The sequence below is a fragment of the Cyprinus carpio genome, chromosome B3 (assembly GCF_018340385.1).
Source record: "Cyprinus carpio isolate SPL01 chromosome B3, ASM1834038v1, whole genome shotgun sequence".
In the NCBI taxonomy this organism is placed as follows: Eukaryota; Metazoa; Chordata; class Actinopteri; order Cypriniformes; family Cyprinidae; genus Cyprinus; species Cyprinus carpio.
In genome coordinates this window covers 31,876,000-31,897,717 of record NC_056599.1, presented here as the reverse complement: position 1 = coordinate 31,897,717, position 21,718 = coordinate 31,876,000, and the positions used below count along the sequence as shown (strand labels likewise).

Genomic DNA, 21,718 nt, shown 5'->3' with positions numbered 1-21,718 from the left:
GCAGTGATTTGTTTGACAGATAATGTAGACTTGGCATGTAAACATAGGACATGTAAACATAGTCACAAGTAGTGGTCTGTGGTTTAGTTTACCCATTTTATGAAAGAAAACAACACAAATAACAAAAAAAAAAAATTTCAGCATCATTACTCCAGTCTTCAGCGTCACATGATCCTTCAGAAATCATTCTAATATACTGATTTGCTGCTTACTAAACACTTCTTATCATCAATGATGAAAACGGTTGTGCTCTTTAATATTTTTACGGAAATCATTACGTTTTTTCGAGATTCTTTGATGAATAGAATGTTGAAAAGAACAGCATTTATTTGAAACAGAAATCCTAAGTAACATTATAAATGCCTTTGCTGTTGTAGTATACATTTCAGCTGGCTTTCATATAGAACCTAAGCTTCTCAGGAATTTTCTGTAATCAGGTGACTGGTTGCTTGTTCAGAACCTGATTTACTGTGCTATAAAATAGCACTCATCTACTGTTCACGACAGAAACAGACATGCGAATAGTAGTAATGGTAGCAAAAACCTAAAATAATAGACATATCTATAAAAAAAATACATAGGCTATAATATCCAATGTAGGTTTCCAGAAGGAAACCAGCAGCACCCATCCCCCATTCAGCCATACAGCCGACATTCCGCTCTGCGCGAGGCTCAAACCAGGAGCCTCCGCTCGTTGTTGTTAGGGGCGCTCGCGAGCCGCTGACTGACGCTTCCAGGCCGCTCTGGAGATACAATCAGACCAGATGGGAGATGGGAGGGGGAAGTGAGAGGGAAAAGGAACTAGCTGAGCTGCCCTTTGTTTCTTGATTTGCCGAAGAGTACGGGGAAGAGGCCGGCGCGAATCTGTATACTGTGAGTCACGCTCTAAACGCGGCGCAGTGTTTTTAGAACGCATGACTTTTAAACTGATACATTGTGTTCCGTTATAGAACGCGGATATGTTGTTTGTTTCGCGGGTTTGCTGTGCTCGGAACAGTCCGACATTACAGCACCGCCGCAGCGGCAGAATGAATGAATAAGTTTTGGGAATGTAACTCGAGCGGGGGACCAGGGTCAAGCGTACGGGAGGCGGGTAGGATCAATCATCTTAAAAAAGCTGCTCGCGGTGTTTACCTCTGACTTCGAGCTTTATAACTCGAGTTATTCGGTTTTAAAGCACACACGGACATGGAGAAGCACAGCATGGCCGACTGTAATCACATACACACAACCGGGTCCTATGCCGTTCTTTGTCTTTCCTTTAAGATCTTGTTTGTGTTTTTTAAACTGATTTAATAGTTTAAATAGCGTTTAAACTCTCCGCCAACACGAGCAGTCTTGTATAAAAACATATCGGGAATGTTCTAACCGTTTTTAAAGTCGTTTTGTGTTATGTCTTTGGTTTTAATGGATCTCTATGTTTCTCTTGTTGCCTAGTTGGGTCACGTCCTTAAAAACCACTACAATAATTTTTAGCTTTGTCGTAATTTTGTATACATTTCACAAATTATCTGCAGCATTATACCGTGATTTATTATCATGTTGGAAATATGCTTTAATGATTGTGGGATATTTGTGGCTTATGTTTAGCTATACAATGTTAGCCGGCTGCTAATTCACGTTAGCCTTGGGAAAAAAAAAAGGAGGAAAAAAAAAACCGACATTGGCGTTTATTTTATCACTGCTCATTAAAACACTTATTTTTTGATAGAAGATCGTTTTATACCATAACTAATTATGAGTGTTTGTAAATATTTAATACTGAAATATATAATTTTTTTGTAAATGAACTCACAAACAGCTTGTTAACCGGCATATGCATTTTTTTTTAGTTATTTTTAGTTATTACATCGTTAGTATTATTTATTTTGTATTAATTAGAGTTTACCTTCAGCTGTTTCATGAATGAAATACTACATATGTTTGTGACATATGGTTAAAAACAGTTGCTAAGAGCCAGTAGAAGATGTAAGTTGCATTGTGTAATTGACACCGGGGCTAGTTGTCACCATGTTTGCTCCAGTGAATATTTCTCAGGGTGAATTTGTTTGTGTCAGTGTTTACATATATTTTTTCTTGTTTATTAAACACCATTGAACATTTCCATTGTTATTGGTCTCCTGAATTTTTCTAAATATTTTAATGTGTGTATACGTTTTTTTTTTTTAAACCTTTATTTAACCAGGAATTGATTATATATATATATATATTTTTATTTTTTAAACCTTTATTTAACCAGGAATTGAAACTCTTAAAATCTAAATTACAAGAGGGTCGAGGCCAAGATAGGCAACACATTTAGATACACACATTAATATTTGACTGGTATCTAAAAGGCAAACTAAAATACAATCTGATTTTTTTTTTTTTAAACCCTTTGGGGTCTTCACTGGAATATTTAATGTAGTCAGTCATTGACACATTAAGGCACAGATTAATTAACCCAATTTTTTGCCTCATTTCAAGGGCTGTGCTTTTATAGTTATAACTGGATTCATTCAGTGATTTATGAAATGCAGTACAGATATGTTTTTACAAATGTACAGAAACTGAGCTTTTAAAGCATTAGGGTGAGATCAGACATATTAGTGTTATATTTTTAATGTGGTTTTCGTTCCTTGTATTCTCATCATTATTATTATTATTAGCTAAAATTTATAAACATAATAAATATAAATAATAACTAAAATAAATAAAAATAAATGAGTATATATAAATTTTGAATTAAATATTTAAACCAAAAAGTACTGTATTTTATAAATGTTTTTAAATTATTATTATTATTTAATGTTTCCTATGTATGTCAACAGCATAATATATCTTGTTCATCAAGGCTACCTGATTCAAATTAGTTTTATTTTCCATCACAGGCTTTCTGAAAACACATACAGAACGCTGTTTTTCTGCCGCTCACTTCTTCCGGCTCTGCTGAGAGATGTCCACCCCTGACCCACCTATGGGCGGGACCCCTCGGCCGGGCCCTTCCCCAGGCCCTGGGCCGTCTCCAGGGGCCATGTTAGGGCCTAGTCCTGGACCCTCGCCTGGCTCTGCTCATGGCATGATGGGCCCCAGCCCTGGGCCCCCCTCCTCAGGACACCCACTACCTCCACAGGGTCCCTCAGGTTACCCCCAGGACAACATGCACCAGATGCACAAGGTACTGCCAGGTTTTATCAACATGTGTCTGATTCATTTGTGGTTCAGTGGCATGTGTTTTGTTTCTGCTGTCCGGATGGTTTCTTTGACTCATTCTTTATTTTGTATTGTTTTGAAGCCCATGGAAGGCATGCATGAGAAAGGCATTCCTGAAGATCAACGCTACGCTCAAATGAAGGGTATGGGCATGAGACAGGGTGGCCACAGTGGTATGGGACCTCCACCCAGTCCTATGGACCAACACTCTCAAGGTATCTGTCTGTCTGATGTTCTAGATGTTTTTTTGTTTTTTTTTTCATCTGACTGTCAGTCTATTGCTCTTTCTGATGTTCTATCACTTTTTTCTGTCTCTCTGTCACTCTTTCTGTTGCTCTGTCTATCTGGCATTCTTTCTGTTTGAATCTGTCTCTGTCTGTATCGTTCTTTCTATCTTTCATTCTGTCTTTCTGTTGTTTGGCGGTCTGTTTCTTTGCATTAGTCTGTCGCTCTTTATTGTTCTGTCGTTCTTTATATCTATTGTTCTATATCGTTCTGTTTGTCTTTTGTTCCACCTATGTGTCTTTGTATCTTTCTGTCAGTGTCGCTCTTTCCGTCACTATATTTGTCTGTCATTCTGTCTATTTTTCTGCCTATGCTTCTTTGAATATTTCTGTTGCTTTGTCACTGTTTTTGTCATTTTTTTTCTGTCTATCATTCTTTCTGTCAATCTGTTGTTCTACCTATGTTTCTTTGTATCTGTCTGTTGCTTGCACTCTTTGGCTACGTCCACATGAAGCCAGAGCTTTCCCTATCCATTCTTTTTTTCCCCTTGTCTCAAGAAATATCTGTGTCCACATGAAACAACGAAACCGACACAAAATGATGTAGTATATATGCCAGACCAGTAAGTGGCGCTGTAATTCTGCCACAGAGATACACTAAAAATGGAAAAGATGACTTGGACTATGCGCATAAACCTTGCGCGAGGTATACAAGCGAACATGGAACAATACATTTATTAATCTGTGTTAATGTTAGTTAATAAAAATACAATTGTTCATGTTTTGGTTGCTGTTACATGACAGCGGTGTCTGACTAGGGGCGAGACGTGGGCTGATGACGTCATCGTTTCAGAAAATATATGGATTCGCTGTCCACACGAAAATACCAGGGTGGCGTTTTCAGATTTATCCACTTATGAAATCTAAGATATCCAGATGTTTTGTGAGCTCTGTGTCTGTTATATGGAGAACAGATGGTGTGCTCACTACTTAACTGTTTAGGCTTAGACTGGGAATAAAAAGCCATCCAACCTGTTTGCTCACATTTCCCTTTGAGGTGCATTGCTTTGTTCCTCCGCTGGGCTGCTTGCACACTTGTTTTCTGTACAGAGAAATGTTGGGTGAAAAGGGTTACCCTTTTGAAACGGAAAACCCCACAGCTGTTGGAAACCACAAAGTCATGACAGAAAAAGAAACAATTATAAAAGTAGGATGTGTTTAACGAGTTGAAAGCAAGTTTGTTGTTGTTTGTGCAGTCCTGTAATTGTTCTGCACATTTGTATTTTAGTGATACAACTTGTGAATTTTCTTTTTTTTTTTTTACTTTATGATGTACTAGTTTTTTTTTCTCCTCTGATTTCCTGCAACCTTTGCCATTACTATTTTTAAGTATCAAAGCAAATTTTTTTGCCATATAACCCATCCTGCTCTGTACCACAGACATGAATGAAAGCTCAAATTCAGAACGCTTTAGCAGATAAAGTAGTAATGCATTGGAAAACATTCAGTGCTTGGCATTTTTCTATATTTTCTTCTGAAAATGTAAAAATCAAATGGTCTATATCATGTTTTTTTCAGGTTACCCCTCTCCTCTGGGTGGTTCTGAACATGCCCCCAGTCCGGTACCTGCTAACGGCCCTCCGTCTGGCCCCATGATGCCCTCTGGTCCTGGTGCCATGGAGGGAGACCCGCAGGCCATGGGTCAGCAGAACCGGAGTGGAGGTGCCGGTGGTGTTGCAGGTCCGGGACCCAGCGGAGGACCTCCAAATGCAGGCGGGCCTGGTGTCGCCGGCGGACCCACTCCTTTTAACCAAAACCAGCTTCACCAACTGCGGGCACAGATCATGGCCTATAAGATGCTGGCACGCGGGCAAGCTCTACCTGACCACCTCCAGGTGGCAGTGCAGGGAAAACGGCCCATGCCAGGCATGCAGCCAGGGATGCCCAACATGCCCCCTGCCTCAGGACAAGGAGCAGGACCACCTGGACCAGGAGGCCCTGGACCTGGGGGACCCAACTACAATAGACCACAAGGTAAGGCGATATCTCGTATTAAATTCAGCTCTCTTAAAAAGCGTGTTTTAGGGTCCTTTTTTATTTATTGCATTATTTTCAGTAAGAATTTCCTGCACATTAAGGACATATATTTAATCAATATTACTCAGTACCTAAATGTTGAGTTAAAAAAAAATTAAAAAGTTTAATCAGATATTGTAATATAGTATTTTAAATGAGCTTTCAAGCTTTCAAACTGTAGAAAATCTCCTAAATGGTCTTGAAATATAATTTCTATTAATAAAAATAACTTTTTGTATGTTACAGGAATGGTCGGACCAAACATGCCTATGCCAGGACCTTCTGGTGTTCCTCCAGGCCTGCAGGGACAACCCACCAATGGACCACCTAAACCCTGGCCTGAAGGTTAGTAAATTGTGAAAATTATCAACAATCACGTCCAATTATCAATTCAATATTTAGCCTTATTGTATTCTGCAAAGAGACACTCATATCTCAGAGTCACATATTAACCATGTCTTTGTAATCCCAGGGCCCATGGTGAATGCTGCCGCCCCTGCAAGTGCCCCGCAGAAGCTGATACCTCCTCAGCCCACGGGCCGCCCGTCTCCAGCACCACCTTCAGTTCCTCCCGCCGCTTCACCTGTCATGCCCCCTCAGACCCAATCTCCAGGACAACCGACCCAGCCGCCCATGGTGCTTCATCAGAAACAGAACCGCATCACACCCATCCAGAAACCCCGGGGTCTGGACCCAGTGGAGGTCCTCCAGGAGAGAGAGTACAGGTGAGAAGAAGAAAAGAAAGGGCAACTATTGATGTTTGAGTAAACACACTCTTCAAATCCTGGATATACAGCCTTTTTAACTGGTTTTACCAACATTTGATGTGGCTGTTCCCATCTGTCAGGTTACAGGCTCGTATTGCTCATCGTATTCAGGAGCTGGAGAACCTTCCAGGCTCTCTGGCTGGAGACTTGAGGACCAAAGCCAACATTGAGCTCAAGGCACTTAGGCTCCTGAACTTTCAGAGACAGGTATGACTTGTATCTGCTCATTACAAAGAATAGTTGACTTTCCTTTTTTGCAGAGCTTACAAATTGCAGTTCTGTTGTCATTATCACCCAGTTCAAAGTACATTTTATTCACACAGCACAAGTACTGGCATGTTGTTGTTTTCACCCCCTTTTGGATGACGGGTCTGATCATCAGTTGTTTTTAAACATTCGACTGATGTCTGATAATTATGAATAATTGCTTTTTTCAGATGCGAATTATTGGCTGATACATTAGTGCATCCCTAATTATCAAATAAATTCTATCTGTTGTTTGTTACTCATCTAATTTATTTTATGTGTTCATTTTTATTTATCAATTTTTTTATTACAAAATTCTTGAAATTTTATCAGATTACATGTATCTTGCTGGGAATTCTAATGCAAAATGCTCTGTAAGGTGGTTGTGATTGACTTCAGCCCAGTCCTGCTACGTTTTAGTGGTGTTTGACCCGTGTTGTCCTTCTCAACGCAGCTCCGCCAGGAGGTCGTAGTGTGTATGAGGCGTGACACGGCCCTGGAGACGGCGCTGAATGGCAAGGCCTACAAGCGCAGCAAGAGACAGTCCCTGCGTGAGGCTCGCATCACAGAGAAACTGGAGAAACAGCAGAAGATCGAGCAGGAACGCAAGCGTCGTCAGAAACATCAGCAAATTCCTACCTTCCTAGCAAATCATTAAAAAATCATAAATCAAACCTTAACACTTAAACACAAATCACAAAAGACAAGATTGTTCTCTTATCGTGTTCGTAGGAGTATCTCAACAGCATCCTTCAGCATGCAAAGGACTTCAAGGAATATCATCGCTCCATCACCGCAAAGATCCAGAAGGTGACCAAAGCCGTAGCCACGTACCACGCCAACACTGAGAGAGAGCAGAAGAAGGAGAATGAGCGTATCGAGAAGGAGAGAATGAGGAGGCTGATGGTGAGATGCACGGACTTGTTTTTCAAATAAAGACAAATAAAATCTGTCCTGTTTTTCTGAACAGATGTCTTAAAAAAAAAAGCATTTTTTGTGTGCGTTTCTTCCAGGCTGAAGATGAAGAGGGTTACAGGAAGCTGATCGATCAGAAGAAGGACAAACGTCTGGCTTACTTGCTGCAGCAGACGGACGAGTATGTGGCCAACCTCACAGAGCTCGTCAGAGCTCACAAAGCTGTCCAGGCCCTCAAAGACAAGAAGAAGAAGAAGAAAAAGAAGGTGATGAGATTCACTGGATTGGAAAGAGTTTCCGTAATAGAGTCTAAGTCTAGTTGTCCTCAGGTGTTCATCTTCCTTTCTGCTTTCCTCCTCACAGAAGCCAGAGAACGTTGAGGGTGGAGCTCCTGTTTTGGGTCCAGATGGAGAGGTGAGATCTTAAAGTATATTTGGCTATAGGAGAACTATTGGTGGAAGTTCACGCTTTTTAGCACATTCGCACCACAGAAACTAGGAATGTATTTAGTTCTAGGAACTAAAACAGCTCAATAGGTACTACCAGTAATGTAAGTGTATGCTGATTAGCCAAACGCATACGAAACAATGGCTACCCGACATTTTTAAAAAGCCACGTAAACGTATTTACTCCATGAACATGGAAAATTGCGATAACAGCATTTACATGTTGTCTGCAGCGTTTTGTTCTTTTCTCAGCCTTGATGATATGTAACACCGCAAGTTGTCATAGGAGATTTAGTCAGATGTTCATCCGTGTTTAAATTCCATCTCCATTATCACGAAACCCATGACACACAACAAACCGCTCAGATTGTGCCATCCTCCATTCACCAGTTGTTGAGGTTTGTAAATAGCGTGAATGAAGACGAGAAAACCAGGGAAACAGCTTGAGGGGGAAATTGGTTCTCTAGGAACGACCATGCTGACCAGTTTCTAGAACTACGTCGCGCGAAAGTACCTTATATTTGGCTTTTTGCAATTAGCTTGGCTGATCATTTACACTAATGTAGCTCTTGTGGGGGTTTTTTTATGGAGTTTTGAGGAAAATTTGAAGAAGTTAATTTAATGAATTTTTGGTATATCCCATAACCAATTGCAGATATCATCTTGGACATGGTGGAATTGTGTTTAAACATCACTGTTCAGTGTTGCATATTATAATCTCAAGGCTTCCACTTGAAATATCAGAACTTTAAAAGTGTATAGTGTAGAAAAGTGTAGAATATTTTTTGTTCTAGTATTAGACCTTTTTCTTTAATGGCTAGATATTTCTCATGTGTAGAGACACTTGGCTGCAAGTCACAGTGATGCTTAATTTGTAAGTTTATGTAATTGAACATCATGGACACTTATTAGCCGCAAACGGCGGTAATTAATCTAATACAGCTATGTTTTTGTCTTCTATTGTAGCCTCTGGATGAGACCAGTCAAATGAGTGACCTACCGGTGAAGGTGATTCACGTGGACAGTGGGAAGATCCTCACCGGCATGGAAGCTCCTAGAGCTGGGCAGCTGGATACCTGGCTGGAGATGAATCCTGGGTGAGTGAGACACACTTTAGGGATCTTGTTCTTTCAGAATATGATGTTTCTCAGTACCTGTGTATCTATTACTGAAAAGGATAGGAGAAGCATATCATAAATGCTTAATATGCATTTATTATTTACATATATCTAAAGCAGCAGGTTTAAAAATGTTTGCAAATGTGTAAATGCTATTTTGTTTAATGTCTGTAGGTATGAGGTGGCCCCGCGGTCTGATAGTGAAGACAGCGGCTCAGAGGAGGAAGAGGTGTGGTTGTTCTTCAGCTCTCATATCTCTATTTCTGTTCAGTGTCTCTTGAGCACTGTGCTTTCTGCAAGGGCTTTACATGCACTTGAAGAGAAAACTCTCTTGTTTGTGTGTTCACAGCCTTGATGTCAGAATGTAGGGCATCATCAGAATAAGATTAATGGCTAGTTTATCGTGTGATACTGCTTTCATGACATGATACACATAACAAATGTTTGTCTTTATGCACCAATAGAGTGTCCAATACAGCAGACTGATATTAAAAAGCTATTTTAACCATTCATGATTTGATGCTACGTCCACATAAAGATGTAAAATGTGTATTAATTGAACCATATAGTGTATGTATTTTATATTTGCAACACTCTATTAATTTAGTTTATAATACCATCAAATATTTTATATAATTACTAAATTGTCTAGTAGTTTTACATTTCATAACTTCCATTAAATTCATTTTATTTATAATCGCATATTAATTATATTACAAAATTAAAAAATGTGAAAAAAATAGAAAAAAAAAAAAAAATATATATATATATATGTATGTATGTATGTATGTATGTGTGTATGTATGTATGTATGTGTAATTTTTTTTTTATGTGGTTGCCTGGTAGTTTTACACTTATGCATGTCACTCTCCATACAATATATGTATAATCACAAATTAACTTCATAATTACCAAATTTGAAAAATCAATTATTAATGTACTTGACTGGAAAATTACTTTTACACATATACAAAAAATTTAGTATAATTACATTTATTAATTTCTTTTAATATTAATAGTTACATTAATTTTTAATTACATTTTTATGTGGTTGTCTGAAAGTTTAGCATTTCTACATTTCATAAACTCCATTCATTGAATTAATTGATAAATATTAATCATTTAATTAGTTGATTGATTAATAACTCAAAATCTTTACATTTCATTTTATTACTGTACTATTGTGTTTTTTGTTTGTAAAGGAGGAGGAGGAGGAGGAGCAGCAGCCTCAGTCATCTCAGGCCCCAACAGAGGAGAAGAAGATAATTACAGATCCAGACAGTGAGGATGTGTCCGAGGTGGACGCCCGTCACATCATTGAGTACGTTACTGGTTTAGAGCTGTGCTTTTTTACAACATCCAGATGGGATTGTGTTGTCCTGTCCCATGTTCATTTTGGAATTCTATTGTCATGGTAATATCCATCATGTCTTAAACAGGCATGCCAAGCAGGATGTTGACGATGAATACGGTAATGCAGCGTTCGTTAGAGGCCTGCAGTCGTACTACGCTGTGGCTCACCAAGTCACAGAGAAAGTGGACAGACAGTCAAGCCTGTTAATAAATGGACAGCTCAAACAATACCAGGTACAGAACAAAAAAAACTGCAGTGAACTGATCAGATTTGTTAAATGGCGTGCTGTTATTGCATCTGTCTCATCTGCAGATCAAAGGTCTGGAGTGGCTGGTGTCTCTGTATAATAATAACTTAAATGGCATTCTGGCTGATGAAATGGGTTTGGGAAAAACCATCCAGACCATTGCACTCATCACCTACCTCATGGAGTACAAACGCCTCAACGGACCCTTCCTCATCATTGTCCCCCTCTCGTGAGTCACTTTTCACACTCTCTACACTAGAGCTGCACCATACTGAAAAAACTGACATTGTGGTATTTTGTCTCTCCGCGATTTAAACTTTACACATTTTATTAGATTATTTAAATAGCTTTATTTGGAAAGAATCATTCTACAATGATTGGGATGGTTGTGTTGGTGAGTACATCTGCATATAAAATAAAATTCAATAATTTTTTTTTGTCTATCGTCCTTTTAGGGCTGAATTTTTTACACTTAAAGCTAACACATAAAACCAAAAAACAAAAAAAAAATAAAATATCATCTTAATTTGCTTACCCCCAGGACATCCAAGATGTAAGTGACTTTGTTTCTTCAGTAGAACCCAAACAGAGATTTTTAACTCAAACTGTTGCAGTGTGTCAGTCTTATAATGGAAGTGAATGGGAATCATGGCTTTGAGAGTCAAAAAAAAACATACATAAAACCAAATTAATCCCTGCGGCTCGTGGCAATACATTGATGTGTAAAGACACAAAACGATCGGTCTATGCAAGAAACTGAACAGTATTTATATTGTTTTTTTTATCTCTGATTTTCACCGCAATGTCTGAACTGTCCTGATCGTGTCCTGAACACGTTCTCAATAGCTGAGGCGTCTTCTTCTTCTTACTTTACGGCGGATCGCAGACTTATAAGTGCATTACCGCCACCTATCTATCAAATGGACCATTGACACTCTCAATTGAGATTATAGATAGTGTCAATGGTCCATTTGAGAGATTTGTCAATATGACAAAAATACTAAAAATATTCTATAAAAATTGTATAAAAAAAAGCGAGTATATAAAAAATTAAATTAAAAATAAAAAATAAAAAAAAAAAAGGGAAAAAAGCGAGTGTGTGTGTGTGTGTGTGTGTGTGTGTGTGTGTGTGTGTGTGTTATATATATATATATATATATATATATATATATATATATTCTTCAATAGTACAACTATAAAATTACAATATTATTTACATTTTAAGTTCATCATTTTTAAACTTATTCCAGCAGATTGTTTTACATGTGCAGCTCATGATACAGTTTTTCAGAATGTCTTCATTAATTTACTGTACACAGAAACACTGTATCATGAGCTTCAAGCGTGCAGATGAACCTTGTGCCATACTTCACTCTGAAACCCACAGTGCTTATTTCAGTCACAGCCTTCATGGTTTAATAAGCCATATTGCAATTTTTATTGATTTTATTTGGATACATATTATGCAGTGTAGAAATGTTGTTTGTATATCTGTCCATAACTTATCTATGCCTAAACCACCATCTTTTTTCATTTTGTATTATTGATCTATTGCATTTGGTAATATTTCAACATATAATCACAGTGATATGTAGTTATGATGATTTGTTTTCCTAACAGGACTCTGTCGAACTGGGTGTACGAGTTTGATAAGTGGGCTCCATCTGTGGTGAAAGTTTCTTATAAGGTGATTACTTGATTCATTTATGCAGTAAACAGTGTTGAAATGATGTCATAAAACAATTTTCAGCAAATTCATCGGTTTTCCCTAAACTAATACTAAGTAATAGAAAATAAAACTGTGACTGAAGCAATTAAGTGAAGGATATTACAGGACTGATAACTCATTTTCTTTGCTTGTTTTCATCTCAGGGCTCTCCTGCTGCTCGCCGTGCTTTTCTTCCTATTTTGCGCAGCGGCAAGTTCAACGTGCTGGTGACCACTTATGAGTACATCATCAAAGACAAGCAAGTGCTGGCCAAGGTACAGATCTGCCCAGGCCTGGGTACAAAATTAAATTATCTAAAATTAGTGAGGCTTCTCTAGCCTTAATGCACATCTATTTTTACACAGATTATTGCTATAGTTATCACTTTGTCAGTTATTGTGATTTCGAGAGCGAATTCCTCATTTATGTGTGGATCTCATTCCCCAAACTTTGCAGAGTGTATGTAGCTGCTGGTCCTCTTAACAGCATGAAAAACAAGTTTCATGCAAATTCTGATTGGATTATATATAGCCTAGAAAGCATGCAATGAGTGTTCCATTTATAGTCACTAAAAAGCTGTCAATCTTAGTTCATAGTGATCTCACAAAGCTCTTTACATTGCACAATGAATCTCTTATTTACGTCCTGTCTACACTTGAGATGATTTGCAAGCGTGCTAGACACAAACCTGCATTTTGAGCATTAAATCAAGGATGATATGCTTCTGATTGGCCACCTTCTGGCAGCCCACTGTACAGCTGGGCCTGAACCTGCCAGTTGTCGAACTATCATCATCAGACAAGTTTTTTTTTTTTAACAAGCTTTCTGACTGAGAACCGCTTGCTCAGTTTCTGATGCTCCTCTCTCTTTCAGATCCGTTGGAAGTACATGATAGTGGACGAAGGCCACCGTATGAAGAACCACCACTGCAAACTGACTCAGGTGTTGAACACACACTACCTGGCGCCCCGGCGTGTGCTGCTCACCGGCACGCCACTGCAGAACAAGCTCCCCGAACTGTGGGCTCTGCTTAACTTCCTGCTGCCCACCATCTTCAAGAGCTGCAGCACCTTCGAGCAGTGGTTCAATGCTCCGTTCGCCATGACCGGAGAGAAGGTATGAAAACTTTTAGTAGCTGTACGAGTACATTTAGACAGGATACAATGAATTGAAATTCTGTTTGTGTCATCGAGCTCTATAAAAGTACAATGCTTAAACTACTTCCTGTCATGTTCTAAAGGTGGACCTGAACGAAGAAGAGACCATTCTGATCATCCGTCGTCTGCACAAAGTGCTCCGCCCCTTCCTGCTCAGGAGACTCAAGAAAGAAGTGGAGGCCCAACTGCCCGAGAAGGTTTGCTTTATGCTTCAAACTGTTCAGCCAAAAAAATATATATTTTCAATATTTAATGTGTATTTCAATTTGTGTTTGTTCTGACATAGCTTAATGGGTGAATTTTTTTCATTCCCTCTTCAGTCAAAGGAAGTATCAAGTAGTACTATTTAATAAATACAAGCAAAAAACTGGTTAAAATCTGTAATATTCAGTGCATACTTTCCACAGTTTTAATTAACAATAAAGAACATGTAAACATTGTTTTGTTTATATGCACCAATTAAGAAATACATAGTAATAAACAATATTTATCTACATGCTCTACTGTTCACAAGCTTGGGCTGCATTTATTTGATCACATTTAGAACCGTTACTAGCTGATCCTGAAGAAATCATTCCAATATGTTGATATTCAGTGTTAAAAACATTTGTGCTGCGTAATTTATTTGTGGAAAGAGTATTATTTTTTCAACATTCTTTAAATATGAAGTAGGGCTGTGCGATATGGACCAAAAAAATATATCACGATTTTTTGATCAATTTTGCGATTTCGATTTTAATCACAATTTTGACACACACAGACATGCTTTACAGTCATAAATGCATTCAGTATAAATTTGAAACATATTTCCAAAAGAAAACCAATGAGAGCTTTATCAAAAAGTTGTAACATGCCTCTAGAACAGACATAAGTCAAAATAATCACTAAGTAAAGATATCAAACAAAATGTCTAGACATATGGCAAAAAAATCAAATAAAATAAATCCCGTGTCCAGGGCTGTTTTTTTTTTTTTGCCATGCATTGGTCATAGAGCTCGTTGTAGCGGTGCCTCAGGTGCTGAAATATATTTATTGCCCAAGGTTCACGTACTCCGTTTGCAGTGCGTATACAGTATGTGAATGCAGTTAATAAGCATCAGCGAGAGCGTGTTATTGTAACGCGAAAGCACATTAAAATAATGTGCGAGCGCGAATCTGTCCGCTTGCACGCAGATTTCCTTTGCTGTCACAAAACCAGACACGCGTGCTCAGAAACACGCTGCTCTCATCCGAAGAGAATGCGCGCACTTAAAACATGTCTCCTCTCACTCACTCACTCACTCACAACTCTCTCTATGCTCAGGCGCTAGATATTCATTCTTTTCGCACCTTTCGATTTCTAACCTTTTCTGTTCACATCTTTTACCGCGTGCAGTGTGAACGCACTGATCCATTAACATGGGCTGGGAAAAAATACGCATCACAGACAGAGTGTGAACCTGGAGTTAGGCATATGCCCAGTCTGTTCTGTTCTCGTGCTCCACTTAGGTGCGCTGCATTCTGATTGGATCGGATAGCATAGGCTACTGCGGGAGGTTGGGGCCGCGGAAAATTAGCGTTTTAGAAATCGCGCACGCTCAAACTGTGATTTTATTACAATTTCGATTAATCGCACAGCTCTAATATGAAATTCAAAGTTTGTGTAACAATGTAGAAGTCTGTACTGTTACTACTTACTTATACGGATAAAAATATATTGACCCCAAACAATTAAAAAAAACTTAAACATATTAAAACAACTAATATGAAGAAAAATAATGAAAAAGAAGAAAAACTGATTGCCATGTTTATCATATGCTCTTTTTTTACATTGAAAAGTAACTCATTTCAAACTCTGTTTTCTTGTGTTCAGGTGGAATATGTGATCAAGTGCGACATGTCGGCTCTACAGAGAGTGCTGTACAGACACATGCAGGCTAAAGGAGTCCTGCTCACTGATGGCTCTGAGAAAGACAAGAAGGTGAGGAGACATGATTCACATCAAGAATATGTGAGTGTTTCTGAATGTCTCTAATATAATAATATCTTCATGTTTGTTACAGGGTAAAGGCGGCACTAAGACTCTGATGAACACTATTATGCAGTTGAGGAAGATTTGCAACCACCCTTACATGTTCCAGCAAATTGAGGTGATCATTTGTTTCACATAGTCCTCATAAAAGGTCATTTATATTCTTTGCATTCATCTGCTCGGTTTAGGGCACCTCGTTTGATGTATTTTTGTGGTGTGTTTTGCAGGAATCTTTCTCGGAGCACTTGGGCTTCACTGGAGGCATTGTTCAGGGGTACGTAGAGCACTAAAATTTGTAAACTGTTTTTTTTTTATTCTCGCTGGTTTTCTCTGTGATCATGTACTGTATGGGCTCTCTTCAGACCGGATTTGTACCGTGCCTCTGGTAAGTTTGAGCTGCTGGACCGTATCCTGCCGAAGCTCCGCGCCACCAACCACAAAGTGCTGCTCTTCTGTCAGATGACCACGCTCATGACCATCATGGAGGACTACTTCGCCTACCGCAACTTCAAATACCTGCGCTTGGACGGTGAGTCCCTTCAACCAGGTTCACACAGAATGAGAGTTTTAGCAAGATGTTTTTGCATGTCCTGGGGAAACTACTTTATAACATTAACTCATTCAAATCTATTAATCACGGATGAGTAATTCATTCAAATCTATGAATCACTGACAGTTTAATCGTGCTAGCATCGTTCTTTTGTCTTTGCAGGAACCACTAAGGCTGAGGATCGTGGCATGTTGCTGAAGAACTTTAATGATCCGTCCTTTCAGTACTTTATCTTCTTGCTGAGCACCAGAGCAGGAGGTCTGGGGCTGAACCTGCAGTCTGCTGACACTGTTATCATCTTTGACAGCGACTGGAATCCTCACCAGGTACAATACTGTCCCTTTAAATATAGCGGTGTTTTACAAAAGGGAAACTCTTGATGTGATAAAAGTTCTTGTGGTCGTTTATTGTTCACAAATCCCACTCTCTTTATTGTAGACAGAATAGTTAGAGCTTACATAAAGTATATAATAGAATCATTAGTGAAGACATTTTAGAATAGATTTATTCATAGGTCAGAATCATTGTGTAATTGAATTTTTAGACGCATTTGATTTTAATCACTCTGCAATAGAATCTTTAGAATTCATTAATTGCAGAATTGAGTCTTTAGTGTAGAATCATTAAATGATCACTGTACAATAGAATCTTTAGAATGATTGTAGAATAGAATGTGTAATTTGTAAGTCATTTCATAATACATTAATTGTGGAACTGAATCTTAAGTTTAGAATCACTTGAATAGTGCCGTTATAGAATAGAATCTTTATATCACTGTTGAATAGAATGTATAATTGAATATTTTATAAAAAATTTGTTAACTCATTTGTTAATTCTTGTTTAATGCATTGTTCATTTAGCAACTTGAAATAGTTTAAACTGGATTAGTGTTTGTAGAAATGAACATTTACTCTAAATTATAAAAATATTATAAATGCTGAGAATTTGACAAATTGTTAAATTTTTTCCTTATTGTAAAATGTTAGCTTTAATACAATAGAATCTGTGTAAAACAATTTAATACATTTGTATAGAGAATCTTTATAGTTTCTGTAGAATAGAATGTGCAGCAATTTCAATAATATTATCTCTGTGATCTTCATGATTCTTATCGATTTGATACAATATCGCTTGTTGGTTTTATTTTTTCACAATATTTTCTGTTTCTGAACGCTTCTTTCTGGTCTGTCGTAGGATCTGCAGGCCCAGGATCGCGCCCATCGTATCGGGCAGCAGAACGAGGTGCGTGTGCTGCGTCTGTGCACCGTGAACAGCGTGGAGGAGAAGATCCTGGCTGCTGCCAAATACAAGCTGAACGTGGACCAGAAGGTCATCCAGGCCGGTATGTTCGACCAGAAGTCATCCAGCCACGAGCGCAGAGCTTTCCTGCAGGCCATCCTGGAGCACGAAGAGCAGGATGAGGTACAGACAATTTCAGTGTCCTGTCAACAGCCTCCGTTTTCCGTCATTTAAAATTCACTCGCTTTTGTTTTCTCTCGTATCTCAGGAGGAAGATGAAGTGCCAGATGACGAGACTGTTAATCAGATGATCGCTAGAAGCGAGGAAGAGTTCGATCACTTCATGGTTAGCAGCCCTACTTGCTTAACTTTCATTACATTGACACACTTTTGTTTTGTTTGACTCCTAATTTTCCTTTTGCTTTCGTCCAGCGCATGGATCTCGACCGCCGTCGTGAAGAGGCTCGCAACCCGAAACGCAAACCCCGGCTGATGGAGGAGGACGAGCTGCCCACCTGGATCATGAAGGACGACGCAGAGGTGGAAAGGCTCACATGCGAAGAAGAAGAGGAGAAGATGTTCGGCCGTGGCTCCCGTCAAAGAAAAGAAGTGGACTACAGCGACTCCCTCACAGAGAAACAATGGCTGAAGGTGAATGAGGAATCACAACTGCATTGTATTGCCGTTACTTATAAAAAGGAAGGTGTATTGATGTACTTCACTGCTTCTCAGGCCATCGAGGAAGGCACCCTTGATGAGATTGAAGAAGAGGTGCGCTACAAGAAAACGACCCGGAAAAGGAAGCGCGACCGTGACCTCGACCTTCCGGGCCCGGCCACGCCCAGCTCCAGTGGGCGGAGCAGAGATAAAGATGACGACAGTAAGAAGCAAAAGAAACGAGGTCGTCCTCCTGCTGAAAAACTCTCTCCCAACCCTCCCACACTCACCAAGAAGATGAAGAAGATTGTGGATGCAGTCATCAAATACAAGGATGGGTTCGTCACTTCATTAGTCTTCTCTAGCCCTTAAATTATATTATGATTTTTGAGCTGTTGGAAATGCTGGTTAACCTATGATTTTTTTTAAATTTTTTTATTTTGTTACATGCATGTAAAGTTTTGACAATCTAATGTGAAAAGTTTATATTACCAATAAAGTTTCTCAGGTGCTCTCTAATGATATTTACAGTTACAGATTTAGCCAGGTGATTTTATTTGTAGAAATATACACTGCATTAAAGATGTACACTTCTATTAGTTCGTGCATGTTAACTTTAAAATGGTGAAATGTGTGTATTATTGATTTATTGATTGACAGTCTTATAGTGATATATTATGCTTTATTTAATATGGAATAGATAAACATGCTTTTTTTTTTTTAAAGAGTCATGCTTTTTTTGTTGTTGTTGTTGTCATTGTATTTTTAACAGCAATGGAAGACTGCTGAGTGAGGTGTTTGTTCAACTGCCGTCACGTAAAGAGCTGCCAGAATATTACGAACTCATTCGCAAACCTGTGGACTTCAGGAAGATCAAGGTTTGCCTATTTGTATTTTTTTTTAAGTGATTAATTAGCAATTGCTTTGGCTGGTGCACCAACACCCACTGAAATACACTAAATATGCACACTAATCATAATAATAATATTTAAGGTGCAACTTAGAGCTGTTTTTAGTATTATATTTTAAGGTGTAAAGGTCTGTTGTTAATAATAATAATGAGCCCTTTTTATGAACAAGTTTACTCCGATTACAATGCAGGTTTTTATCATTTAACTCTAAATATCCTTAAAGTTATTTATATTATGAGTACCTGGTAATTCATAATATATTAGTAAATAATCTTGCTCTCTGTTTTGTGCAGGAACGCATTAAGAGTCATAAGTACCGCACTCTGAATGACCTGGAGAAGGACGTCATGCTTCTCTGTCAGAACGCTCAGACCTTCAACCTGGAGGGATCACTGGTAATATTTGTTTTATTAATATTTTATCTTATTAGTTTTTATCGTCTATATTGTTATATATACAATGCTTAAGTAACAAATGCATTTGAATAGCTTTATTTAATGGTAACAACACTGTAGAGTTGTACTTCATTTGGCTGATTCAAATGTATTATTTCAGATCTACGAGGACTCTATCGTGCTGCAGTCTGTGTTCACCAGTGTGCGGCAGAAGATCGAGAAAGAGGAAGAGAGTGAGGGAGAAGAGAGTGAGGAGGAAGAGGACGAGGCAGATGAAGGATCGGAGTCTGAATGTGAGTGGTAAAGACGACTGTTATGAAAACGTTTTGTACAGTGCAACTATTATCTGAGCAGAGTATTTTGCATGTACAACTCAAATAGTTTAAATCCACGATTAACATGTGTCTGTGTGTCTTTAGCTCGTTCAGTGAAGGTGAAGATAAAGCTGAGCCGAAAGGAAAAGGTGGAGAGAGGGAAGGGAAGACGCCGAACCGGACGCAGTTGGCGCCCTAAACCTGTCATTAGTGATGACGATAGTGAGGAGGACCAGGAAGAGGTACTCGTGAATGATTAATGTGGAACTTAAAGGAAAAGTACACCAAAAAAGAAAATGGTTTCTTGTGTGCTAATTTGATAAAAATGAGTAATATTAATTATCTACGTGTTGTTGCTATATGACAATATTAATTCTTAAAATAACATACAGTGTAATTATACTTTTAAGTACTGAGTAATATTAATTATCTACGTGTTGTTGCTATATGATTAGGGTTTGGCTTAAAGTTACTTATGTAATTATGCATAATTAATTGTTATTATAATAGTAAGTACATATAACCTGTGTAACAAAGACATCCTAAAATAAATTGATGCCTTTTTTTTAAGTCAAATTTTAGGTGCAATGTTGAATTGTATCATTGAACTTACAATCTGCAATGATGTGGAAAAGTGGAAATCAGGCATAAAATCATGTCTTCATCATTCATACATGTGAAAATAGTTTGAGAATTCAACAAGCAGTTGTAACCTGGCTCAGAGTCAGATATGAATCATGTCTTTGTGGCAGTTTTTTTCTGATCCTTAAGGGGTAATACAAAACTACATCACCTTACAATCAGAAGCAAGATGCTATAAATTGCACACATTTTGTGAGAAAATGACATGCTAGAGAAAAACAGGCACTATTTTTGGAATCTGCACCTTAAAATTAGTATTGGATTTCATTCAGCAAGTAGGATGCAGGGTGGTGTTATTTCCACTCATGTTGTTGCTCACTTATGCTAATTCTTTTTCTAATGTTTTTGTGTAGGAGCATTCGGCAAGTGGCAGCGAGGAAGATTAAACATTCTTCAGGACCAATCACTTCTGCTGCAGATACGTCATTTTACATGAGATCCGACAGGCTCCTAAAGGGCCTAGTTTTACCCTAGAACAGCACATTTTTAGAGAGAGGACATGTATACCAAAACGATTAAATGAGAAAACTACACTATAAAATGCAGAAGAAAGCCCTTCCATTTGCATATTTAAGCAGATGATCTTTAATGTATAGCAAGACAGTTCAAGTATTGAGCATTTGTTTCTTTCCATATTTGTTTTTATGGTTTTTTTTCAAGGACGTGACATAAGATGAACAGATATCTGACAGACTGACTCACAGTGGACCAGTAAGAGCGGATCATGCTTCAGTGTCCTCTTATTGTTTTTAGCCGTGTGAACGTCACCCCTTCATCCCCACAAGACCCCAAAATGCATGTTGTTTGTGGAAAACGCAGCCAGTTATTTCTCTTTCCGTTTTTCTCTTGATCTCTCTGTTTAAATTAAGATTGCAAAGAGGATTAAGGTACTTCCTCCTCATAGACTTGGGAGAAATGGGGGAGAATAGGGTGTAGGATTCTGTACTGTGTCAGTGTCACTGGATTTCCAAAATGCACAATAAAGGCATCTAAGAAAGACACAGTTTCAGTCAATTATTTATGCGCACCGGTTGAAACTTCTGGCTGAGTACAGATTGACAATGTTTATAATGACAGTGAATTCCACTCACTTGACTGTAGGGGGCTTTGATGTTGCAAAAATACACAAAACTACATACAGCTGCTTTAAGATCAGCTGTATATTGGTGCCAAACTCAGCCAGTGCTCTTAAATCTAAAAATGAATTTTTAAACCTAAAAATGAAAATTTGTTAAAAAAGTGACCACCAATTAAAAAAGTGACCCCCAATATGTAGATTAGTTTGTTTCTTCATTGGAACAGATTTGGAGAAATGTTAGCATTACATCACTTGCTCACCAATGGATCCTCAAACAGTAATTCACTCCAGTCCATCAATTAATGTCTTCTACAGTGAAATTCTGTGTGTTTTCATTTTAAATCATCAAAAACTTCAGTCCATAAACTATAACAAAGCTTCCTCCAGTGAAAATGTCCATCCGCTGTTGCCCTATCACATCAAAATCCACCAACATATTTGTTTGGAGCTGTTTTTGACTCTTTACACTTT

The 21,718-nt window shown here is 38.3% G+C and overlaps 1 protein-coding gene across 1 annotated transcript; it reads left to right on the top strand.

Annotated features, from left to right (window-relative positions):
- The first annotated feature begins 716 nt into the window (after positions 1–716).
- LOC109055306 (transcription activator BRG1) lies at positions 717–21,168 on the top strand. The gene is made up of 34 exons (XM_042720805.1): positions 717–873; positions 2,871–3,157; positions 3,275–3,407; positions 4,995–5,450; positions 5,739–5,837; positions 5,965–6,217; positions 6,340–6,466; positions 6,960–7,131; positions 7,236–7,411; positions 7,519–7,686; positions 7,784–7,834; positions 8,833–8,963; positions 9,159–9,213; positions 10,187–10,305; positions 10,424–10,571; positions 10,651–10,814; positions 12,206–12,272; positions 12,458–12,568; positions 13,167–13,409; positions 13,534–13,647; positions 15,303–15,410; positions 15,493–15,579; positions 15,689–15,735; positions 15,824–15,990; positions 16,174–16,337; positions 17,206–17,433; positions 17,519–17,596; positions 17,683–17,901; positions 17,983–18,245; positions 18,680–18,785; positions 19,112–19,213; positions 19,374–19,506; positions 19,633–19,769; positions 20,523–21,168. Exons 2-34 carry the CDS (start codon positions 2,936–2,938, stop codon positions 20,553–20,555), a joined length of 4,881 nt encoding a protein of 1,626 aa, XP_042576739.1. The 5' UTR covers positions 717–873; positions 2,871–2,935; the 3' UTR covers positions 20,556–21,168.
- Positions 21,169–21,718: the final 550 nt, after the last annotated feature.

Coding starts and splice junctions, on each gene's coding strand:
- LOC109055306 (XM_042720805.1), top strand. CDS start 2,936: ATGTCCACCCCTGACCCACCTATGGGCGGGACCCCTCGGCCGGGCCCT. Junction 3,158..3,274: donor ACATGCACCAGATGCACAAG/GTACTGCCAGGT, acceptor ATTGTTTTGAAG/CCCATGGAAGGCATGCATGA. Junction 17,902..17,982: donor CAGAGAAACAATGGCTGAAG/GTGAATGAGGAA, acceptor ACTGCTTCTCAG/GCCATCGAGGAAGGCACCCT.